The sequence below is a fragment of the Cibotium barometz genome, chromosome 4 (genome assembly GCF_041138505.1).
Source record: "Cibotium barometz isolate CiBa-2024 chromosome 4, ASM4113850v1, whole genome shotgun sequence".
Classification (NCBI taxonomy): Eukaryota; Viridiplantae; Streptophyta; class Polypodiopsida; order Cyatheales; family Cibotiaceae; genus Cibotium; species Cibotium barometz.
The window spans coordinates 61376795-61401452 of record NC_141049.1 but is presented as its reverse complement, the minus strand read 5'-3'; the positions used below and the strand labels follow the sequence as shown (position 1 = coordinate 61401452).

Genomic DNA, 24658 nt, shown 5'->3' with positions numbered 1-24658 from the left:
TCCATTTACATCACATCTCACCCTTTCACATATCCTCTCATCTCATCATTCACATCCACATCTAGTAGCTTTTTCTACTTCGATACCGATAATGGGACATTTTCTAAATTTCTGCCAATTGTTTGGCTTAGATAAAGGTTCTTTTTCTCGACGACTTTCCATATTCTTTCTCGACGACTATTTCCATATTCTTTCTCAATTTCTTAAATGAATTATATTCAATATTCCTAAGGAATAAGACTTAGGAATGTAATTATGATAGTATAACTATCTATTGCAACATTTACCGCACACCGCAATCGCATTCTTGTAACCCCACTGGATAAATTGTTATGTGCAATAGTCGTCAGTAGGGATTCCAAGGGATGTCATTAGTAGATGTATCTATTCGGATCACAGATACTATTTTTATATATGGATGTAACTGTATGTACAAATCAAGGGAATTTTTCAATCAATGAATTTGTTGCAATGTTCTGTGTAATTTTTCCATACTTGTCTTCAATCTGTGATGTTAACTTAATATTTTATCCATTTGTAAGATAAGTATGCTGTGAATGAAGGTAACCAGTCCTGTAATCGCTTACTGTCTGTGTAAGAAGTAAATGTGATTACACTTGGTGACCACGATGTTCGTCGCGAATGTGCATGCGTTCTCAGGGGCCTCCTGAGTTGGTGGTCCCAGAAAAGTAACTGGGCGGCGGAGCCACCATCTCTTTGACGAAGCTCGTTCATGGCTCGACGAGTAGCCCGCCTCTTTCCCCGACAGGGCCAGAGGTCGGATGGCGATGACGGAGCCGTTCCTGTCCTCCTATATCCGCACTCCAAAGGCGGGTGGGCATCCTTTGACACCCCAAACCTCTCCTCGGTTTCATTACAACTCTTAAGAAAAGTTTGATTTACATTATAAACACTTAATTTAGAAACTTCTCAAGCTTAAGAGGGGTTGAGAAGTAAAAACATTGAGAATAGTAGAGAAAAACCATAAAATTACACTTTACCTCTTGTTTTTGCTTGCTTCTCTATCTTAGAAGAAGCCCCCAACCAATCAATTGGTTATTGTGTTGAAAGGAAAGCTCCAAGGATGGTTGAAGAGAGAGAGAGAGAGGCTCCACTCTCTCCAAAAGTAGAGGGTTTTTAAGGGATAATAAAAATATCATTATTTTAATGTAATACTAGCATGGTATATTTCGCAGATTTTTTTACAAAAGACTAAGGATCTAGTTATACATGAGGGAGGTCTCTAACCAAGTCCAACTAGGTTCTAGAATTTTCCAGGTTCAGTTTGGCTAAATTTGGACAAGATTTGGACCTAGTTTGGCTCCCTTTTGATTTGGTTTGATCCAGGAGAGGAGAGATAAAAATATCACAATTTTTTTGAGTTAAAAACTCTACCACATGTATGAAATAGGCGCATCCTTGAAGTCACCCTTCTCCTTACCAAGGTGTCAAAAATGTATCCTTATACCAAAATATCTCTTTTTTTTAGTAATATCTCATAGTTTTTAAATAAACCTTGTACTTAGTTAACTCTTCATCTTATCTGGGCATTTACTCATTTTTGGGTATTTTCTTTTATTCATTGGATTTATCTCCTCCCCACACTTGGATTGATCCTATTGGCCCATAGGAACCTTAATTGGACCATAATCCAAAAAATTCTGAAAATTTAGACCCTTAGGCTAAGGTCCTTTATACACATTTTCAATTAATTCCAATTATACATTGGAAAGTTCTTTTTGAATTTTTGTTTCAGGGGAAACCATTTTAGACACTAGGAGGATTTTTATATCCAAAAATATCTCAATTTTAGATTATCTCTCTTTAGATATTTTCTCTCTCCAGGCCAAAATCGGGTAAAATAGGATCTTTCTTCTATTTCAGAGGGAAATAATTACAAGATCAGAAGGGGAGGTTCTTACACCTGTACACCTCAAAAGATGGAGGGAGGAATCTTATAGAGGACACCTGGTGTAGTGATCAAGGTGTACGTAGGCAAAGAAATACGAGAATTGGAGCCGAGCAAGCACTTAGAAATAAAGAATGGAAAGATGTCGTGAATGAGGAGATGGTAGCAGTGGATGCAAATGCAACATGGGAGTTAGTTTCTTTACCTTAGAAAAAGAAGACAATTGGATGTAAGGGGGTGAATAAGGTCAATCATAACTCGGATGGATCAGTGAGTATGTATAAGGCAAGATTGGTTGCAAGGATTATGCGTAGACCTATGGCATTGACTATAAGGAGACATACATCCCTATCTTGAGAATGGAAACTCTGAGAGCTATCATGCTATGGCTTCATTGAAGGGTTGGTCTTTACATCAGATGGATATAAAGAATTCTTTCTTGCATGGTGATTTGCAAGAATGAACAAGAAGTATGCATGATGCAACCACCAAGCTATGAGAGTGATGCACACCCAGATTTTGTGTGCAAGTTACACAAAGCCTTGTAAGGCTTAAAGCAGGCACCCAGAGCATGGTCAAAAAAGATCAAGGAGTATCTTGTTACCATTGGATTTCAGATCTCTAATGCAAATTTTCACTTTATGTAAAAAAGGAAGATAGAGGGATTGTTGTTAGTCATTTATTTGGATGACTTGATTATCATTAGTGATAGTGATGCTAATGTACATGATGTCAAGAGGCTTTTGAACCAGAATTTGAGATGAAGGATTTGAGTGAGCAATGATATTTCTTGGATATAGAGATGGCAAGATCACCTCATGGAATTTTGTTGTTAACAGAGGTAGTATGGCTTGGACATGTTATCTAAGTATGGTAGAGGTACGGTATGATAGGTTGTAAGCCTATTTCAGTGCTATTACAGTAGAACACAAAGTTTTCTATAGATATAGGTGAGATTTTGGAGGATCTTATAATGTACAGGCACATAGTGGGTAGCTTTATCTACATGACCATTACTATGCCATATTTGAGCTATGCTATTAGACTTAAGAGATTTTATACATGCCATATTTGAGCTATGCTATTAGACTTAAGAGATTTTATACATACACCTAGGAAGCCACATTTGGATGTGGATAGATGGTTCTCAGCAGATACATATAGTCCATAATTGATTATTGACTTTTCTATGAGGTTGGCATAGACATACAGCTACATTGGTACACAAATGATGTTTGGATGGTAGTGTCATAGACAAAAGATCTACGACATCGTCTTTACGTTTTTTTTTTTGAAGTGCTCCTATAAGGTGGAGTAGCAAGAAACAACTAATATAATTGCCTTATTGAGTAGTACAAAAGGAAGAGTACAGGGGTGTTCCTATATGGTAGTTTGTGAGGTATCTTGGTTTCAAAATCTACTTGATGGGTGTGCCATGGTGGTGGATAGGGCCGTTTTCATTTATTGTGACAACATGAATAGGATACAATTAGCGGTAAGTAACCCACTAGACCATGTTAGGATGAAGCACATTGAGGTGCATTATGCCTTTGTGAGGGAGAAGGTTCTAGTAGTAGTAGTAGGTGTGTAGATCTGATATATGTCAGCACCACATAGAGGATCAAGTGGCTAACATCTTCACACGGAGGCACTTGGTACAAAGAAGCTCCACAGGTTTAGAAGCTTACTTGGAGTACAATAGTGTGTGAAGTTGAGCTCAAGGAGGAGGAGTGTTAAGATATCGAGCTGCTCAACTAGTCTTGTGGACATTGATAACCCTCCTGGGAAGCATCCATACTTATGTCACTAGCATAGTTGGTGAGATTATAGTTGATATTCTACCAGTTAGAATGATAGCCTATGTGACATCCACTTTGAAGTATTGGAGTTATGGCATAGTTATAGTGCTAGTTCATTTAGTCGAGTTCACACTATGGACTGACCATTGTAAGTTATATGAGAGTACTTTCCCTTATAGTATGTATTCTTATCTCTTTATGTTAATGGTTGTAGATAAGAGAAGAAGATAGAAGAAAATTCAGCCATCCATCTCTCTCGTGTCTTTCTCTCTCTTATGTGTGTGTATGTGTGTGTGTGTGTGTGTGTGTGTGTGTGTGTGTGAACTCAAGATTGGAAGTAGTGTGGACCCTTTAACATGAGGTAGTTGGTAGAAGCAGTCCGCACCTTGTGTTTTACGGAATGAGTGCCCAGATCCCATGGAATGATGAGGATGGGTAGATGGAGGTCCAAATCCTTTGTGTAATAAGGTAATATGCCTAGATCTCATGGCATGATGCTTAGGCTTTGGGCTTCTTTTTATGGTAAATACATCGGCCAAGGCGTGTTTTTTATGTTGAATTGGAGTCAAACGAGAGGATAGAGGCATGGAATCCCATTGGAGGTACATGTAAGGTCGAGGGTTCTCCAAGCAATGGGTCTTATAAAATGGGCCATGCTTGCATCCACCACCATGGTCCCCCCCCCATCTAGAAATGTGCCTAGAGGGTTGGCAGTGAGAACGAGGTTAGTTTCATGTGCAAGTGTTTATGTGTGTCGTGAGATGCAAGAAGTGAAAAAATTGTGATGCATGTAGTGAGATATGCATGTGACGTGCATGGGCAATGGATGGAAGGTGTGCTCGTGTGGGTGCACTTCTATAGAGAAAAACTTCTCCGACACAACTGCTTTCTCTGACTCTCTCTGTTGCTTTCTTCAACATTTACTTGACATCCCTATGCTTGGGGAGTCAAGATCATTACATTGTGGGGGCTTGGTAGTGGATTTGCGCATGGTGCCCACAATGGGAAAGGGAGGTGGGCGGTCTCTGTGGCTCGATGGATTTAACATTGTTAAGTGTGTGGGATGGAGGCTGGGTGGATTGAATGGGTGGGGCAGTGGAAGATGAGACACATAAGGGTCATGATAATTATAAGAAGGTCCATGTGATGGGTCATAGGCTAGGTTTGTGCCTGCCATGGTTCCCCCATCTAGAAATGTACTTGGATGGCTATTGGGTTTTTCACAGTTCCAATGGCAAGCTTCACAACTTTTCTTCACAGCTTCTTCTCCCTCTTCTCTCACTCACTCACATAAACCCTAATAGAGAGCACCAGGCTCTGATACCATGATGAAAAACAGGTAGAGGGAGAGGAGACATACACACAGGAGCAAACCCTAATGTATTATGCAAACCCTAACCATAGAGGGAAGCCATCTCACTTCTCACACAATGCATAAAGCCATAATCCATAATCTACAACACACTACATGTGTTGTGTCCACACACTGCTAACCCTAGCTAATGTCCACACACTATGACCAGCTAGACGCGGTCATTTATGTCTCACATATGTTACTACCTAACATGCCTGCACATAGTGCAACTGGCATAAGCTGAGCTTGAATCTCAACATCAATATGAAAGAAAGTTGATAGCAGTAGGGAAGAGGATGTGCTTGAGAAACAGTCTTCCTATAAAACTGTGTTGGAGCCCACTTCATCGTTTAAACTTGTCTTGCACTCTGCCCATTACCCACTTATACCTTTGATGCATGGTTACACCAAAACCCTCAGAATACCAAGTAGTTTGAAGATTCGACCTTCTTTAATGACTTTGCATCCTTGTTCTAAGAGCCATTGATGACTCTTTAAGCATTGTTTTAATCCCTACTGTAGAGTGATTGATAACTAATCTCGAAGCCAGGTAGAAAAGTCTAAGACACTCCTAGAAAGCTTGCGTAGATGATTGGTCATTAAGGCTGAAAGGCTTGGAGATATTGACTTCCTTCTGCATTGTGATATGGCTTGGATGGCGGATTTCCTTTCCTCTATATTGTCATTTTGTGCACTGAAGAGACGGAAGAAAAATGCTCCTTTACGATGTCCGTGTTTTCAACTAAAGATTCTACAAGATTGCCACTTCTATCTTTTAACATGGGGATGTGGTTTGTGATAGGCTTCTTTTTAAGGAGGGAGAACAAGTCTTTAGAGGGTCTATCAATCTTCCCAACCCACCACACTCTTAGATAGAGTTTGATGTGCGCTGACAGTGTATCTCTTCGTCCTTCTTTAAATATTCCCCCCCTAACCTTGATCATCTCCTCTTGTAGGTCCACCTGGCCTTGTTGATTTTCTGTTCTAGAGTTTGCAACATGATGATTTTCAAAAACACAAAGATACATAAAATTTTATCCATGTTAGATCCCATGATGATTGACGAAAAGAAGCTACATTGACCAAAAGAAGCTACTCCACAATGTCCCCTCTCTCTATCTTCTTCCTTGTTGAGCCCTATCTCTCTCTCTCTATAAATCTCAATCTAGATCTACATCCGGACCAAAGCTTTAAAAAAACTGACATTTAGTGTGTAGTACACGGGTTGAAATTCCGTGTTGACGAAACTGTCTTGAAGAAATCGATCAAAATTTAACATGTTTGGTTAAAGATTTTAATCAAGGAAAACCGGTTACAGCATATGGCGTCATCATATATATGCACGTCTTTCTTCTTAAATCACCACTCGCCAGTACTGCTCAGTCACTCTCCAACCGTATTGTAGGCCCAGGTTGGAATTTAATTCTCTCTCTCGCGCTCGCTCTGACGCTCCAGTTTTAGAAACGCTCAGCTTCACGAGGAAGAAGATGGTTAGAAGAGATAACAGCAACGCTTCCCGGAAAGGTTCACAGTAGAAGGCACTGTTTGTAGGCATGGCGGTGTTGTCCATGTCTTCTCCTTTCGTCATCCTCCTCTTCCTGTTACTCTCAGCGCATCTTGCTTTCTCGCACCCCCGAGCGCTGCTTGCGCAGCAGCCGCAGAATGATGACGAGCAGCTCGGCGACCTGAACAGGCATGCGCTGGGCTTGGACTCCGTCAGCTCCTCGGCCGGCAGATGGGGCTTCATCTCCGACACCGACGGCGGCGAGAACCTCAAAGACGGTCTCTCACAGGAGGCCTCTACCGGAAACACCAGCAATTCTTCCCCCTCTTCCCTCAGAACCATTAGCTCTTCGTCGTCTTGCGAGGCGACCTATGGCGTTCTGCCCTGCACCGACACCGTCATCGGAAACCTCTTCCTTTTGGCCGCCTACGGCTACCTCCTCTTTGTAGCGGCCAAATTGCTGTCGGTAGGCAGCGAGCTTCTTCTGACTGTGTTGGATCCGGGCATCATTGGTGGCCTCCTCCTCCCCATCGTGGGCGCGCTTCCGGATTCCATTCTCATTTTGGGTAGGCCATGCCCTCACTCTGTCCACTTTGTTTTTCTGTCATTGGGAAGTTTGAAAAGTTGGTAGCATGCTCGCACTTTCTACTTTGCGCGTCACACCATGTGCCGTACTTTGGACTTTTAATCTTTTATGCCGATAATTATATAATTCGCCCCGATATCCCACACCATTTGTAAATTTGAAACAACGCCAGGGTATTTTTGTAAATTTTTAAGGGACATTTTTCCTTATGAGGAAGACATTTCAAAAGTCATTTCCCATGAATGAATTTGAAACAATACAAGGGTAGGTATTGTACCGAGACCACAACTTGGACTTTCTAGCTAGTGTACAAAGACAACTTTAGGGCCTTAACACATCTTGAGTGTTGAATGCAAAACTTTTCCTTGAATTGAACGCATAACTTTTCCTTGAATGATAGGGGACATTCTAAACCCGATGTAGATAAGACGTTTAAGGTGTGCGTGACAAGTCGGATTCGAGGTAGAATGGCCCTAAATGATGGCAGTTGCAGTCTCAAGCTCTTGCAACAAACTAGGATTCTATCAAAATGGCCTTGATTTGGGTACTAAGAATGTGTGATCGTCTCAACACTATCTCACACGGGGTCTTAAATACCCTTATAGGTAGAGTCTATGGTCAACAGATCATCTTGCCACTCGTTGCCATTTCTGGGCCGTGGGATCTCAGTAAACAAGGGAAGTGATAGGGGACATTCTAAACCTGATGAAGATAAGACGTTTAAGGTGTGTGTGACAAGTTGGATTCCGTCAAAATGGCCTTGTTTTGGGTAGAATGTGTGATGGTCTCAGCACTATCTCCACATGGGGTCTTAAAGACCCTTATAGGTAGGGTCTATGGTCAACATATCATCCTACCACTCACTGCCATTTCTGGGCCGTCGAATCTTAGTAAACTAGGGAAGGTAAACTAGGGGTGATAAACTAGGGTTACCGACAAAAACTAGACTAGGGGAGCCGACACCGATTGCGAATTCGAGATCGTAAAAAGGTAAACTAGGTTGCTATGTTGATAAACTAGGGATGGTAAACTAGAAAAATAACTAAACTATGGATTTCACCAAGTAGTCAATGCTGGTAGCATGGAGGCGGATATCTAGGTTTTCTTAAGGTGGTTTTTAAAATTTTTTGTCGGGAGAGTACCGAATTTCATGTGCAACTAGAACCCAATTCCTCATGTTAGATGTATGGGTCCTATAGCTAGGTTGCTATCGGCTATAGCCAAGTAGGCAAATAAGAAAACCTTGCGTACGCTTCATTTGGGAGCCTTGCCCCAGAGCTTGAGAGATTGTTGTAGTATAAGTTGCGACAACCCACAAAACCTCGAGCAACTCTTCCTCTTCTACGAGGCTACTCTATGGCATCTTGCCTTGCACCGGGGCAACCTCTTTCTTTCTTCTTGCTGCCCAGAGCTACTCCCTTAGACCTCTTAGTTTTGAAGATGGAGGGAATGGACATGGTCAGACCAATTCGTTTCTAGTGAGGGAATCATCGCCATGTACCCATTTCAGGATGTCACAATTTTCGGATGTCATGGTCCGTGGGGAGAGAAGTGATAGGGACATTTTGTGTTAGAGTTTAAGTGATCTAGCATCCATCCTTAGTGCTAACCTTAGTGGTACTTTAGAATGCTTTGTTCTAAGGCTAGAAGGTTCATTTTCTAGAGTTACTAGATGTAATTCTAGTAGATACATTCCCTTGATGTAGGCATCACGAGTCAAGTGAGAAATACAAGGGAGGTGAAGAGATTCAAGGGCTCTGGGCGCCCTCTTCCATGGGGCCTATATATACAAGTGTTCACATCACATCTCGAGTGTGCGGAGAGTGTGTGAAGTACCTATGAGTTGTGTACTTGCTTTGTGCTAAGTAATCTAGGTGGTCCTTTGTGGAAGATGCTCTCTACCCCCTCTCTACTGGCATAGTCTTCATGGTTATGTCTGTGGTGACTCTTAAGCGCACACCATTACTCACTGGTCACATTTCATCTTATCTTAATTATTTGTATATGTTGTACTTTAGTGTGAGTATAGCTTAAGTGATGATCATCATCATTAAGTAATTCATTTAATCCTTGTCAAGTCTAAGCTCACACCATGTCTTTTAATATGGTATCATAGCTTCCCTTTTCTCTATGTGAGGAGTGTGTGGGTGTATGTGGTTTGTTCACAAGCATTCTCTCTTATCATTAACTAGCAATTTTTTGTAAGAGATTCATTGTGTGCATTTGTTGCTTGTTATCTCCTTGTTCGCTAATTCCGTTGCCTCATTTGGTGGCACATTTGAAGTAGCAAGAAGGAAAATTTTCTTTGTGAGCTTGTATGTGATTATTGCTTGTGTAATCTTCTTGAGCATTATGTTCATTCTCTTAGTGAGTGGCATGTTGAGAGATTGAGAGAGGGAAGATTCAATTGGGGCACACCATTGTGGGTGTGAATAAAAGAGAAAGAGTGCTTTGTGAGTCAATCTCATTGTTTTGTGAACATAGAAATCTTCTTTTGGAGTGAAAGAGGAGAATTAGAAATTTTTGAGAGAAAGAGGATGATAAATCTTGAGAAGGGAGTGAAAGAGAGCTTCAATCGCATCAGATCAAAAGCATTGGTGGGAATTATTTGCTGACTTGGTGTTGCTTCCTTTTCTTGGTGTGAAGGCAATCTTATTAGGTAAGGTTAAGCATTAATTTTAAGAGATAAATATGTTTAATCTCAAGTTTAGCTATTCCCTCTCTTATTGTGTAAAGGAAACTTCATTTTGTGCTCAGAAAAGAAGCTAATCTCTACAATATTAAGTCACCTTGTGTCCTAGATGCTTTGTGTGAGACAAGCACATGCTTATAGACCCAAATACAAGCTTGGAGATGAATAAATGAGCTCTACCCCATAGCTCTGTGTTGGGCTTAAAATAGAGCCATATCACGTGAGAAAAGAGCCTCTCTAAGACTAGCTTAAAGAGGTCCATTAAGCTCAAGAACTTAATCTGAGCTTTGTGCTGTTGTAGAAGATGGCACATTATGTATGAAAGTGCAGCTACTTTAACTGTGAATTCGCTCTATGTGAGCCCCTCAACTTGATCTCTTCATAGCTCAAGAACTCTACTTGACTTGCAACCAAGGGGAAACCCTTTTGCAATGGGTTTTTTGCAAAAAATGGTGCCCTCCCTGAGTCCGTGCGGTGTGCTACTAAAAGCAAAGGGGGTAGCTCGACATGGGTGCAAAATTCAAGCAGGAGAAACACCCATGGAGGGTTCCAAGGCTTGAACCTCGTCAACACAAGTTTTAGTAGAGAATGCCTATATAAGGACAGTCAAGGACAAAGAGAAGAACACCAAGCCTTTTCATTCTTGTTACTATTGCATGAAGAAGAGGGACACTTCATCGAGGATTGCTTCAAAAGGAAGAAGGATGAAGGGGAGAAAGGGAAATGCAAGACAAAGCAGCGAGATAAAGAAGTGGCCAACTTTTTCGACACATTATTCTAGAATTTGCTACGTATGGCATTTTATAGCCCGTGGGGCATTTTCTATCTTAGTAATTTTTTTCTTTGTGGTATACTTGATCCAAGCACACCCTATGTGGTATGAATGCTTGATCAAGGGAAGGTGTTAGAATTTAAGCGATCTAGTGTTGCATGCACGGAAGCGTTACTGTATTGATGATCCACCATTGATGCTAATTAATGAGATAATTAAGGCAGAGGAGAGAGAGAAGAAGAGAGAGATTGAGTGTCACGGTTTTCTTTATTTATATATGTACAAAAAGGTTGATGAATGCTTGTACGTAGATTAGGCCTATGGTGAGCCGCCATATGGGTGACCTTGGCCCCTCTACATAGCTTCTACTGATGAATGCAATGGATGAACTGCTGAATTACTGAATGGTCAAGTGAATTATGTCTTGTTGCTTATATATCACGGTGAGGACCAGGTCGGCCAATCCCCCCCTGCTGTCGGCCAGATACGCTGGATAAATATTCATTATTTCCTTCTTTACAATGCTACACTTCTGCCTGGTATGTCCCACTGCTGGCCACTCAATTGGGTACTGCCCTGCCTAGTGTTTGGGACCCTACGCTGGCTACTATCGACAACTGTTTGTCTGCCTACAGGGTTCCATGCCCCAGATGAGATTGATGATACTGATGCTGACACTATATGCTGTCCTAACTGGCTGCACTAATTAGAGATTTACATCAAGATATTTATACTCCACTCAATATCATTAGAGATTTACATCAAGATATTTATACTCCACTCAATATCATTAGTAAGTCACATTTTAAACTAATATACTTGTGATTAGGCTTGCTTTTCGTCTGTGCTCGTTTTTAAAGCATTATGGCCCTTCAAGACTTGTAAAGTTCTAAAAGCCCATTAGAACGTACATTCCGAAGGTGAAAAATGTTTGAATTGACCTCATGTCTTTTTTTTTTTCAGGGCAAAGATGATGGCCATCAAAAGAGAACTTTTGTTGTGTAATCTTTGCTCTAGAGATCACTCTGTAAAAACTCATATAGCATATGTGAGCACTCTGTAATCTTTGCTCTACAGAGATCACTCTGTAAAAACTCATATAGCATATGTGAGCATACATATATTTAAAATATCCCTTTTTAAAATTTTACATTTACTTTCACAATTATTTACCTCCCTTTTGTAAACATGCATATTTGGATTTTGAATTTAAATTTTCCTTTTGGAAGTTTATATAAATTAATTAGTGCAGTGTTAGGATAGCATATAGTGCAGTAGTTATTTCAATTAATCCAAACAACCTACAAGTATTCACCACGCATGACATTCCACACTTCTGTAGAGCACTTTAGCCGTTGCCCTGATAAGATTTCCTACCATTTAAGTTCACAATTTTCAAGAGGGGAGATACATAGATTCAGGAACTAAAGTACTTCCCTATTTATGGAAGCGTCCAATGAATAGATGTGTAATGGTTTCTTCCTCACGTTTACCTGTTGTAGGGCATATACCATCCCCAAATCCTATTTGATGGGTCTAGTATTCCACACTTCTGCAAAGCCATTTAAGTTCCCAATTCTAAAGAGGGGAGACACGTAGATTCAGGAATTGAAGTACGTCCCTGCTGTGGGGGCATCCAATGAATAGATGTGTAATAGTTTCTTGTTCCCGTTTACATGTAGGGCATATACTATCCCCAAATCCTATTTGATGGGCTCTAGCATTGGTTCATAGGGCTTTGTGCATAATTAGCCAGACCAGGCAAGATTTTTTTGGTGGGATCACTGAGCAAGACCAGATTTTTGAGAACTTGAAATCCCATTGTTTATGTCCCCCCTCAATAGGTTCCATCTGTTATTCAGCTTGCAGTGCAGAGGGGGGGGGGGGGGGGGGGGCTTGCTATAGCAACCCCTTAGCTCGTAATGAGTCAACTACCTTTGGTTATTCGTGCACCACAGATCAGCCCAAGTACAAATGCCCTTTTTGTGAAGTTTGTGGGCATGTTTGTACAAGTTTTTTTGATATACAATTTCCCACTACCATGGAAAACCAGATGGAGTCCAAGTGTAGAATACCAACATGTTTCCTGATCTTACTTTCTACCTTATATCTATTCTAGGCTTGCCATATCGATCTGACTAGAGGCTTCCTTGTGCTTTTATTTTTAGTGGAGCATCATTTTGGGAATCTTCTTCCATTGGTGAAGGTACGATTGTAAGAAGTTGTCCACATTTCCGTTAAGAAGTACTGCCCATACAAGGCTTCTCACTATCCATTTAGTAGCCATACGGTCTGCTACATCAATGATGTTTGGTATGCTTAATCCACCTTTATTCTTAGGCAGGGCATAGACTTGCCATGCAACTTTAGGCATTTTGGATTCCTTTGCATTGCCACACCACATGAAATTTCTGCATAGTCTCTTTAAGTGCTTGCCTTTATGCTTGATTGTACTTGACTAGTAGTCTTAAGGATTCAATCTTTTTTTTTTTCGAGAAAAGATCCTTTCATTAGTTAAAAAAAAACCGCCCACTGGGCTACAAAAAACCTCTCTTGCTCTCATAAGAAGGCAGAGCAGAGATCCAATCAAGGCAGCTAGGGAGACTCTCCCTAGGTGCAAAAAGGTACAAAGATCAGTACAAAAAACTGAAAGCTATATCGTACAATAGGAGGGGGGAAAAGCCAAACAGGTGGCCTGTAATGCCAGCGGGGGGCTCCCGCGTGTAGTGTATAGAAGGGGCCGCTGCGCCAAGTGGTGTGGAAGGCCTGGCGCCGCAAGATCGCCGTATCCGAGTCGCCCCCGGATGCGGTCATACAGTCCGCGCAGGGTGTGGATCAGCTCCTGCCAAATCCCCCGAACAGTCTCTGTTGGTGGCTCCAGTCTCCCCTCAAAGGCCCTGAAACACCGGGCTCTCTAGGTGAACCAGATGGTGAGGCTGCTGAGGAGCTCCCAACGTAGATCCCTCTCCTGTGTCTAGACGGCGGACGAGAAGTCCGGTGAAGGAACAAGGCGAGGCTGGCCCCTAATGAATCTGATGGCCTGGCTGTCCTGCTCGGTCTTGTATCCCAGAGCAGGCCCTGATGATGTCGACCAAGCAGCGGCACCCCACGTATACATATGCCCTCTGGAGAGAGGGGGACCAAAATGCGCAGCATCCTCAGCCAAATCTGCTGCGCCTGTGGACAGTCCCATAGGCAGTGTCTTTGTGTCTCCAAAGGGTGGCCGCATCGGACACAGGCCGCCGGAAGACCACTGTATACAAGCCAGGTGCCAACTACAGAGCCCCTGTGGGCAACCAGCCCACTGAAAAGTCGAGATCCTACGTGCCTGTCGACTAGCCCAGAGCCTGGCCCAAAAATCCTCCAGGAACTCCTGTGAGAGTCCCTGTAGTAGCCGCCAATGCTCCGCTGCGGCTAGAGAGACCATCCTCCTCGTGGTCAGAATATGCCTCCCCAACCGAACAGTGTACTGGAAGAAGGTAATCTCTGTGGCCTTGGGGGACGCATAAGGATCATGCCACTCGTACTCGCCAGGGTCCCACTGGAGCCGGGCCAAAGGGCGCGCATCATATGCCCAAATGCGCCAATCAGAGTCCACATTTGCAGGGTCTGGATCAATATGCCACTTCCTGGAAGCGGCGGCCACTATCCGTATCCTCTGAAAGATGCACTCTGCAACCAAAGGTGACACCGCCTCCACTCTCTGAAATCTGCCCTCATCCTGGATCTCATAGTAGAGGCATCTACCATCCTCAGTGCAAGCTCTGACAGCAATCAGGATCTCCAACTGTGTAAAGGCTCCCATCCACCGTGGGGCCGCTGGCTCGAAGGGCGTGAACCACTCCTCAGTGAGTGCCTCCTGAATGTCATCCCGCATAATCAGCCCCCCTCTGAAGTGACTCAGCCTCTCCACCTGGACCTCCTCTGGGAGACTGCAAAAGGCCTGCCAGTCTCCAAAACTGCGTGCTGGGCCTGCCGCCAATGGTCCCCAGGCTAGACGAGGCCGAGAACCCAGCATATGACCCTGCTCAATGTGTACCGCGGGGCTCCATATGAGTGGCTGTTTGGCCCGCTTCTCATCACAAGTAGGAGGTCTCTGAGAAAGCCCCGGTCTTAGCAGCTCCCAAGCTCGCAGGATGCTCAAGGCAAATCTGTCCTCCCATCCTCTATTGAGGCCTGTCCTCCTCATCTCTATGAAGATCCATCGTATCTCTGGTGCCCAAGTGTCCCCTGCTGGAGGAGCCCTAGCCTGCAGTCGCTGAAAAAGAAGCTCCTTCCAAGGCTCAGCGCCTGGAAGCAGCCCCCGAACAATAAGCTTCCCCAATAAGGCTCTACTGTGATCAACTGGATCTATAATGCCCAAGCCCCCCGGGGCCAACGGAAGAGTAATAACTGCCCAAGCAACCTTAGCCCGGGCTGGCTGACCGTCCCGCCCAGACCAAAGAAAGTTCCTGATCAGACTTTGTACCTGGCTGATGCAAGAGCTCGAGAAGATCCAGCAAGACGTGATGTACCACATGGTCGCTAAAAGCACCTGATTTGTCACCACCACCCTCCTAGCCAAGGATAGCCGAGCTGTACTCCAATACAAAAGCTTCTTCCGAATACTCAGAAGAAGCGGGGCGATCTGCTGCTCAGGTGACAAATCAAGTCCAATCTGGCATCCCAAATACCGCACTGCTGTGCCAGGAGGAATCCATCTAAAACCCGGGTCTGGGCTCCATGCTGGAGTGGGAGCGCTACTGATCCAAAAGGCCACTGTCTTGCGCCAATTTATCAATGCTCCCGAAGCTGCCCCAAAAACCTGTTGCGACTGCTCTGCCCTCTGAAGATTGGCCTCTTGGCCATGCAAAAATAATCCCGTGTCGTCAGCAAACTCAGAATCGAGCAGGTCCTCTCCCCGGACTGGGAGCTGGAGTCCTCTCAAACCAACCTCCTCTGCTGTCAGATACATACTCATGGCCTCAGCAAAGAAGAGAAAAAGAAACGGGGCGAGAGGGCATCCTTGACGGACTGATTTGGTCAACTCAAAACTCGGCCCCCGTCCTCTTGCCATCAGCACCTGGCTATGAGCTGTGGAATACAAAGCCGCTACCCCTCGAATCCAGATTGGCTCAAAACCCAAGCGAAGCATAGTGCCCTCTAGGAAACCCCAATCGACTCTATCGTATGCCTTCTCAAAGTCGAGAAGCATAACGACCAGGTCCTCGCCGAGAAATCTAGCTCGGGCCGTCGCCTCCCAGAAGGTGAAAATGTTGTCAAGGATACTGCGCTCCTTGACGAATCCTGTCTGGGTAGCAACTCCCCAAAAAATTAAGGATTCAATCTTGTGTCGATTGCGTCCCTCTAAAACTATCAAGGGGTCTAGATAGACAAGCAACTCTATTTGGCTCTTAGGTTTGTAGTCGCTTAGCCAGCTTCTATATTCAAGTCCTCTATGAAGCTTGTTTATAGGACGAAGCCCTAATATGTATGGGTTGTATGTCCAATGATGAAACAAATGTGTAGTCTAGCTGGATTAAAGGTTTTATCACATGTCTCTTCAGGGCTGTATTATGCATGCATATAATACTCATACTTAACACCATGGTCTGTAAAGTTTGTATAGTCACATACAGATTGCTAAAAAGTCCAACAAGCAAGATATCATGTATGCTTAACCTTGATTAATTGATAGGTATTTGAGATTTAGCATGGTTTTTATATTTAAAAAGTGGTGTATATAGCATGCATGTATGTCGTGGCTATGCATTCACTTATATAATGTGTATTTATGCATATGAAACAACTGGTGTACTTAACATACTTATCCTTGAACTGATAAGGGCCATGTTTTGAATGTAGGACACTTAAATGTACTTAACTACTTTGCATTATCATGTGTGCAGGAGACTTAAATGTCCTTAACATCTATGCATTATCATCTATGTCTAGGCGTCGTCTAAATGTGGGTCTACTGTGTTTAAGCAAATAAGTGTTTAGGTATCGTCTAGTTTTTTTTGCAGTTTAAGCTATGGGTTTTAGTGCCACTTAGGCTCACCAATAAGTTTTATATGATAAAGACACTTAAAAAGTTTTATATGATAAAGACACTTAAAAAGTCTTTGATACAAATGAAGGTGTGTGTGTCGTGCACACATCCATGTATCTGTATAAAAGTACTTGCTTGCTTAACAACCTTCCAATCACGGGACTACTTTTAGATATGGCTGTGGTTGTCTGTTGGTGCCTTTCAATGCATGTCCTATATTTTGTTGCACTTCGACAAAATCTGGAGGCTGTTTTCATTCATAAACAATCAGAGTAATTTTGAATTGGAGTAAAACAGCAATGTTTACCTGTCCTTTGCATGTCCCAGTCTTTATTTGCCTTGATTGGAAGTCGTATTGTAGATTAAGTGCATCCAATGTGGTGGTTGTTTATAGTTTCTGGCTTAGGCGGTACTCAAGCTGAGGCTCAGGAACAGGTATTGGTCGGCATCGGTTTGTTAGCTGGATCAATTGTGATGCTCTTAACAGTTTTGTGGGGAAGCTGCCTTTTGCTTGGACGGTGTGATTTGGAGGTTGAAAATGGCAAGCTTACAGCTATAGACAAGAAGCTCACCAGGTCTTTTGATCTGACAGGTATATACTACTACTACTTCACCCATGTCTATTTGTGGGGATGTTGCTTCTTTTTTATGCTACTAGTTTCCATTTGATTTGGAACCAGTAGAAGCTTGCATTTTGATCGTATAAGCTGCTTCCCACAGGAACTGGAGTTGAAAATGACGACTTGACCAAGCTTTCTGCCCGAATTATGATCTTGTCTATTATTCCCTTCATTGCAGCCCAGCTACCAAGAATATTCCACTTTTCAGCCACTGGAAACATTCCTGTACTCATAGCTTGTGTGCTGTCTCTTGGTGGGCTCTTAGCTTACTGCCTTTACCAGGTTTGCTATCCTTTAGACTTAACCCCATGAAACAGTGAATTTGAACTTTCTTTCTATACCCTGACCCAAAATGGAGAAAATTAGAACATGATAGTTATAAAATGTAGACATATTAATTTGGTTTTGAATGATTTACCTTTTTCTTAAAGCGTAATCTTATAATCTATTACACACTGAATTCGATATGGAGATTTTGAGGTTTTCGGATTTCGAGCCTTGTGTGTGTGAACCATCCTCTTAGGCGTGGATATGATAAGGGTGCCATGTGTCAATTCATCCAGTCTTTTATAGGCTATATGCCTATAAAAGCATTGTACTTGGTGAAGGTTCACACATCAAACAATCAAGTAATCATTGAGTTGTGAAATACACTCATTCTCTACAGTTCCTCTCTCTCTGTCTCTCTCTCTCTCTCCATATGTAGGCTCTTCGGGTACCATGTCAACCCACATGGTATCAGAGCTAGGCTAGCTCACCTGTGCTGCACCACTTCACCCATTTGTTTGCATCCGCTCTTCTCCTGCCAACACCTCTACTGTGCTGCCATGTGAAGCAACGCCACCATGAACCTCTCCTAATGCAGCCATGCAACCACCCTTCGCCACCAGCGGCGCACTTGTGTGCTGCCCACACGCTCTGCCCTTTCGTGCCATTCAGCTGGGCATCCCTACTACCCACATCTCCCCCACCTATAGCTGTGTCGACGTTGCCGTACAACACTACCACCGACACCATCTAGTTGCTGCCATCCGCCTCCATGCGCTGCTGTTTCTGTCGCCAACCAGTAGCAGCAGTGATACCTCTACCTGCATGGCCATTGAAGCAGTAAACTAAGGATTAAATCAGGTTCGAGTTCCTGCACTCACAATACATGCATGAAACTACCCTGATCCATCTCTGAGAGAAACCCATGTGGCTAAGAGTACCCTCAAGGAAGTCCCCCACGGAAGGAGCATCTTTGATAACATTTTCTTATTTTGGGAGGCCGTTGAATGGTCCAAAATAAGTAATCAGCCTGTAGCCATTTTGCTTTTGGATTTTGAGAAGGCGTATGATATAAGAATCCATTATGAGTATCATGAATGACATCCTGCAAAATTGGCTGCAGTCTAACGCTCACTCCCGTAGCAAGAATCTTATATGCGGTCCCAAGTAAAGTGATAGGTCTCCACTGTCCAATCAAGGTCTTATCCCCACTTTTAGGGATAAGGAAGATAATCCCCTCAATGAGAGAAGAAGGCATAGAACTTGTGTTCCACATCTCTTGGAGAGCGGATGTGATCTTTGTCCCAATCTCATCCCAAAAAGTAATGAAAAAAATAGGAGAGAGACCTCCCTCCCTTGGACACTTACCACATGAGGTAAGGCATGAAGAGCACGACTCCTGCATAGAAAAAGGGGCATCCAAAATGGCACACATCTCCTCAGTAAATCAAATGTGGCAATGCATTTCAAACCTTCCTCTGTGCCCTGTGTCTCAAGTCAAAATGAGGCTGAGCCCTAAGACGCCGGCGCGATAGAAATAAGTGGCAATCTGTCAATTGCCTGACACTATCTTTGGCATGAGATGGGCCGTGATAGCAAAGAAATGTTTGTTGCATCTGCCACCCATCTGGGTCCAAAAGGATTCTTGAGCATGGTAGTGGTACTCCGCACATTGCTCAAAAGTGTGATGAAGCTCTGCCCCCTAACAGTACATAAAGAGTCTACAACCCAGTGAGCATGAGGATGTTTCTCGTGCTCTCTGTAAGGCAGCCAGTCTATGTCTAATAACCCTTTCTAAATCCAAGGTCTCTTGCCTCTTAGAAAGGGCACACATGTGATAAAAGTCGCTAATATTAGAGAGATTAGAGGCCAGGCATTGCGAGGCCTCCAACAAATCATGAGATCTCCAAATATCAAGCGTCTAACGTGATAGCTCTGCATGTGAGAACAAATGATCAAGGATGCTTACATTAGGTGTTGATCCATGACGATTCGGATCTCTAATGCATAAAACCATTGTGCAATGGTCCAATTTTGGAGTGCTTGCACAATAAAAGTATGGCCCCCTATGTCACGCACCCAATCATCCACATACAATCGGTCTAACCGTGCATAAATGCATCCTGCATCCCCTATCTTGTTAGACCATGAATAAAGAAGAGTGGATGGTTTCCTTGGAATGTCATCCTCATGCCAACTATTTCTACCATGAATGGAGAGTATAAACCTCTCCCAAGACGTTCTCTCAAAAGGATGCACCAAGCCCTCATGTCCACCTCTTTTATCCATTGGCATCTCAACCATGTTAAAATCCCCACCAATAATCCAATGGTTAGCCTAAGGCATCAATGTAGTGAGAGATTTCCAAAAGACAATTCTCTCACCTCTATGGTTTGGAGCATAGAGGTTAAGAATACCAATGCATGTAACACCTTGCATAAGAAAGATCCACTGCACTCTCGTAGGTAAAATGGCACCATGTCCAATGATGCAAGGCAAAACCATGGATGAAACAGAAATACAAACACCACCTTGGTACCAATGGTGGTGACCAAAAGGTGTGTCCCGAGAGAAGCTTGCGTGATCTCCCACATTGGCATTTGAATTTGGATTTTAAGATTTGAATTTGAATTTCAAATTTGGAAGGGAAGTGAGTGGGAAGTTTATGCTCTTGCAAGAGCTGAGTTTTGACAATCTGTTTTTGCGTGCCGATGGAGAAAAAAACCCCCAAGACCTTGAATGTTACATGAGACAATGCTCATAAGGACTCAGAGTAGGAATGACCAGATCTCGTGGTCGACAAAGGACCCCCTTTAGAGACGGGGGTACGTCTCACATGGGTAAGGGAGGGAAAATCTGACGATGAAAATCTTACCTATTTTTCCTACTCTGGGAACAAGCTAGGCTAGCCCTCAAAACTGGAGAGGTACCATGATAATGCGAGTGCGCAGCATCATCCTCAGGGGTGCAATCATCCTGTAACTGGAATGCTCCTGCAAGGGATCTAAATGCTATGCCTGCATAGCCTCATCCTCCAAAGAAGGATCCACATCCTGTGAGGTAAGAGCCGCACAAGGGTTGGGGTGCTCCTCTAGGGGTAAGGGTAAAGAGGCAGGTACGGGGGTCCGAGGGCGCATGCCTTTTCTAACCACAACCCAGCGCTGTGTGGTCTGTTGGGACATAGGGGCAATTGGAGTTTGTGTAGGACCACGCTGCCTTGATTTGGGACAATATTTAGCAATGTGGCCCTGTTCGCGAGACGACAAGTTGGGTCTGCTTGCAATCTCCATCCTCTGGTGGAAATGAGAGCCGTTGGGTCTTTGAAGCATGATATGATCTTCTATATTTGATGCATTAGGAACAACCACAAAAACTCAAGGTACACCACGGTAAGAGCCGCGAAAGCTGAGGCAGGAGAGCCCGAAAGGGGCAATACCTCTAAAATTTGGCCAAAGGATGTCCCTATGGAAGCTAAGAGCTTGCAATAAGACCGAGGAAGAGCAGGGAACCACAATGAGACCGAGGTAAAGCACTGATCCTCCACCACTGGATCAAAGCCCACCTGGTACTGAAAGAAGATCTTCCTAGGGCCAAGAGGAAAGGGGATGCTAACCAACACCATAGAAGTAGCTTCCGGAGAAAGAAAGTGCACCTCGAAGAAGTCTGGACCAAGCAAACGTGTATCTTGGAAGTGCACAATCAGCTAGGGAGAGTTGCTAGAAGCTATTCACGGGCCTATGCGAGCGAGGAGCCATAAACCCTCGTGATAAGAGTGGTCCGGACCTCGATGTCAATGTCGTGTTGGAAAGAGGTGAGTTTATCTTGCCAAAAATTGATGATTCTGGAGGTGAAGATCGATTGGCTGTGGCGAAAGCCGTAAGACCAATCAATGGTGGGCGGCCGACTTGAATCCGATTAAAAACAGATGCTGAAGGAATAAAGGAATAGCAAAGGGCGAAGAGGGAGACGGATGGTGCAGGGAAAGAAGCGGGGGGCAGAGGCGGGGCGCAGCAAGGGCAGCGGGGGCTGTAGCGAAGGCGGGGGGCAACAAGGAGAAGCGGGGGCAGTAGTCGGCAACTGGGCAGGGTTAGCAGCAGTGCGAGCTCCAAGTCTCAACACGATTTCGCAGATGGTAAACCAGAACCATATGGGTGACTTGGTTTTCTTCAATGTGGTAAGCAGTTTTGAGATTGTTTTATTTGCTTGCGCCAACTCACGTTGTATTTCTTTTTCATGCGGGCTCATGCGATTAATCTCTGATTATAAGGCCTATCTGATATGTGTTGTAATGATGCAGGTTTTCTCTCCATGGATACAACGACGACGGAAAGAAGTAGCACAAAAAATGGTCATTAAGGCTAGGACTATGGAACGACTTGTCAGGAGATTTGATAAATCAAACCTTATAAATGAAAAGGGGGAACTGGATATTGACTTCGCTAAGGCGTGAGTGTAGAGTACTATCTTTCAACTCCATAGCCTGAGAGTCTTTACAGACAGAACCTCAGCCCCTGAAAAGTGGCATCTTACCCACCCATTCTTCATGGACGGAGATATCCTGCTACATGCCTCTTCGAACAGTCGGGGATCTGATCTGTCTGTAAAGACCCCAAGTTTTTGTTGTGGGCATATTTTCTGCTAGTGTCGTGTTTGTTGAGGAGCTATCCTGAGGAAATCTTAATTGTGTTGTTGCAGGCTGTTCAATGCAATTGACAGAGACAAGGACGGTGCTCTGACGAAGCCAGAAGTTGGACTCATGCTAAGGGCAACTCTAGCTCACAACCGTGCCAATGACGAGCTCATGCCAAAGAGAGCTGGAGTTCATGAGTATGTGAATGACGAAATGGTGGACCATTTTATGACAGAGTACGATGTGGACCTAGATAATAAAATCTCACTTGATGAGTTTATAAACGGGACACAAAAATGGTGTAGAGATTTGAAGCTCCATCGTCGTCATACTATTGGACACCGGAGGGAAGAAGTGAGATGTTTTCTTTGAAATCAGTGTGATGTTTTCTTTAAGAACAGTAGCATCCTAAGTTTTTTTTTTTTTTGCCCTTGTTATATACCATGTATTCCTCTGGATCCAGGCTGAGAGCTATGTAAATGAGCTTTTGCAAATCGAGGATGATGAGGAAGAGGATGAAGGACAAGGCAACCCTCCCACTAGAACCCAGATCATCAGGAAAGCAGTGGTGTTGGTGATCGGAGGCACTATCATGGCTGCTGTGTTTGCAGATCCGCTGGTTGATGCTGTGACTGACTTTTCAACAGCTAGCAACATCCCTTCCTTCTTTATCTCCTTTGTGCTGCTTCCTTTTGCTTCGAACTCAAGTGAAGCAGTGTCATCCATAGTGTTTTCTGCTCGCCAGAAGAAGAGGAACATGTCATTGACCTACTCTCAGGTAAGCTAGCAGTGCTGGTGTTTTTTTAGTTTAAGTTCGTCTTGAGTCTCTGTTTAGTCCGTAAGGGCTGCCAGGTATTTTGGGTACCTCTATTCGAAGTGCATATTGGCGAGTGATGTAAGTGTGGATAACTTGATGACTTCACGTCAGCCAAGGGTATGTTCCTCGTAGTACCTTGAAATTTGGGTTTCTATGGTCCATGGAAACTAGGGTTTCTTATGGTTGTAAGGGCTGCCAGGTTTTTTGGGTTCCTATGTGTGACCTGCATAAAGATGGAAACTAGGACTTCTTATGTACTGAAAGATTTTTTTTCCTACAGAGGCAGGCTATGAATAGTCCTTCTAGAAGGACTAAGTTCCAAGGACCATGACCAGCAAGCGTGATGCTTAGCCACAGGAAACAGGAATTGCATGCTTGATCTTTTAGCTTTGTTTAGATGCTAGCACAGTTCACAGTTCACAGTTCACAGTAGAAGACTAGGCTGCTGTTCAGAGAAGCATAGCTGGCTCAAAAGCAGCACTTGGAATAGCATCCTCCCTAAAAGCAGTCCTAAAAGTTCAATAAGATTTAGACTGCAAGTGAACCATATTGGATATTGGACATTGATAAGACGGAAAATGTAGTTGCATGGTGCTGTAACTAACCCATCTAGAAGCTCAGGAGAAGACTCACATACACGCAGATGCCTGGAAATAGCTCACCTTTTAGTCTAACTCTAAAGACCTTAGTGGTCGTACATATGTCTACTCATAGGCTGTACACCCGAGTTACTCTTGAGAGTGTAAAGGAGGTATCATAGAAACCTTGTTAAACTCCATCGTTCACCTGTGTGCACCATCGACTGTCGCCCATGTTTGCGCGCTTGCATATGATGGATCGTGGAAAAGATCTTATCCTTGTTTAGATGATCTACTGTTGGCCTTGTGTGTGCCTGCTGTGCGGTTTGTGAGATAGATTTGATAGCTGTTGCTGGGTATGTATGTGTGCAGATTTATGGTGGTGTGACGATGAACAATACAATGGGTTTGGGGATATTCTTGGCTGTGGTGTATGGCCGGCAGCTGGTGTGGGATTTCTCATCGGAGGTGCTGGTGGTGTGCGTGGTGACCATTGTGATGGGCGTCTTGGCGTCTTTTCGCAAGGTCTTTCCAACGTGGATGGCTGGCATTGCTCTGCTGCTGTACCCCTTGTCTCTTGGCCTCGTTGCAGTTCTGGATTATGCTGCAGGCTGGGAGTAACAAAACAAACGGCTGCATTCTGTTTTTTTTTTCCCGATCTTTAAAAAAAAAAAACACTGCGCCATGAGTCATCTTGCTCCCCAAAATTGCGGGGTTTCAAAGCCTGAGAAGAATTATTCTTTGTGGCTTTTTTAAAAAAAGATTCGGGGGAAAAATAACATGTTTGTCAGTGCTCGCACACTTTATTTGCAATTTGAAAATTTTCTTTGCCTTGCTTGATGAGAATTTGTAAAACCAAACTAAGGCAAGGTGCCAAGCTCTTTGAGAACTCACGAACTCTCTCCCATTCCTGTCTAGATGCCAGTGTCTTGTTGCCTTGTTGCTGCGCTTAGCGCTATCTAATGTGCACGGGTGTGTTGCCTTCACCTTCATGCTTCATGCGTTCTAGTCGGTTAGCTTGAGGGGGCCTTGACCCTTGGCCGTGTTTGCATCGACTCACGTGTTTCCCTATAAGCGCGCTCTCTCTCTCTCACACACA

The 24658-nt window shown here is 43.7% G+C and overlaps 1 protein-coding gene across 1 annotated transcript; it reads left to right on the top strand.

Annotated features, from left to right (window-relative positions):
* The first annotated feature begins 6480 nt into the window (after positions 1 to 6480).
* Positions 6481 to 24396, top strand: LOC147639467 (sodium/calcium exchanger NCL2-like). Its single transcript, XM_086791739.1, has 7 exons — positions 6481 to 7132; positions 17042 to 17239; positions 17368 to 17549; positions 21832 to 21980; positions 22230 to 22518; positions 22628 to 22942; positions 23932 to 24396. Exons 1-7 carry the CDS (start codon positions 6616 to 6618, stop codon positions 24178 to 24180), a joined length of 1899 nt encoding a protein of 632 aa, XP_086647865.1. The 5' UTR covers positions 6481 to 6615; the 3' UTR covers positions 24181 to 24396.
* The last annotated feature ends 262 nt before the right edge of the window (positions 24397 to 24658 follow it).

What these genes read in the sequence shown, in the direction of transcription:
- LOC147639467 (XM_086791739.1), top strand. Translation starts at nt 6,616, where the DNA reads ATGGCGGTGTTGTCCATGTCTTCTCCTTTCGTCATCCTCCTCTTCCTG. An exon ending in CAGGTCTTTTGATCTGACAG is followed by an intron (nt 17,240 to 17,367) that starts GTATATACTACT and finishes TGCTTCCCACAG; the next exon opens with GAACTGGAGTTGAAAATGAC. An exon ending in TAGCTTACTGCCTTTACCAG is followed by an intron (nt 17,550 to 21,831) that starts GTTTGCTATCCT and finishes GTAATGATGCAG; the next exon opens with GTTTTCTCTCCATGGATACA.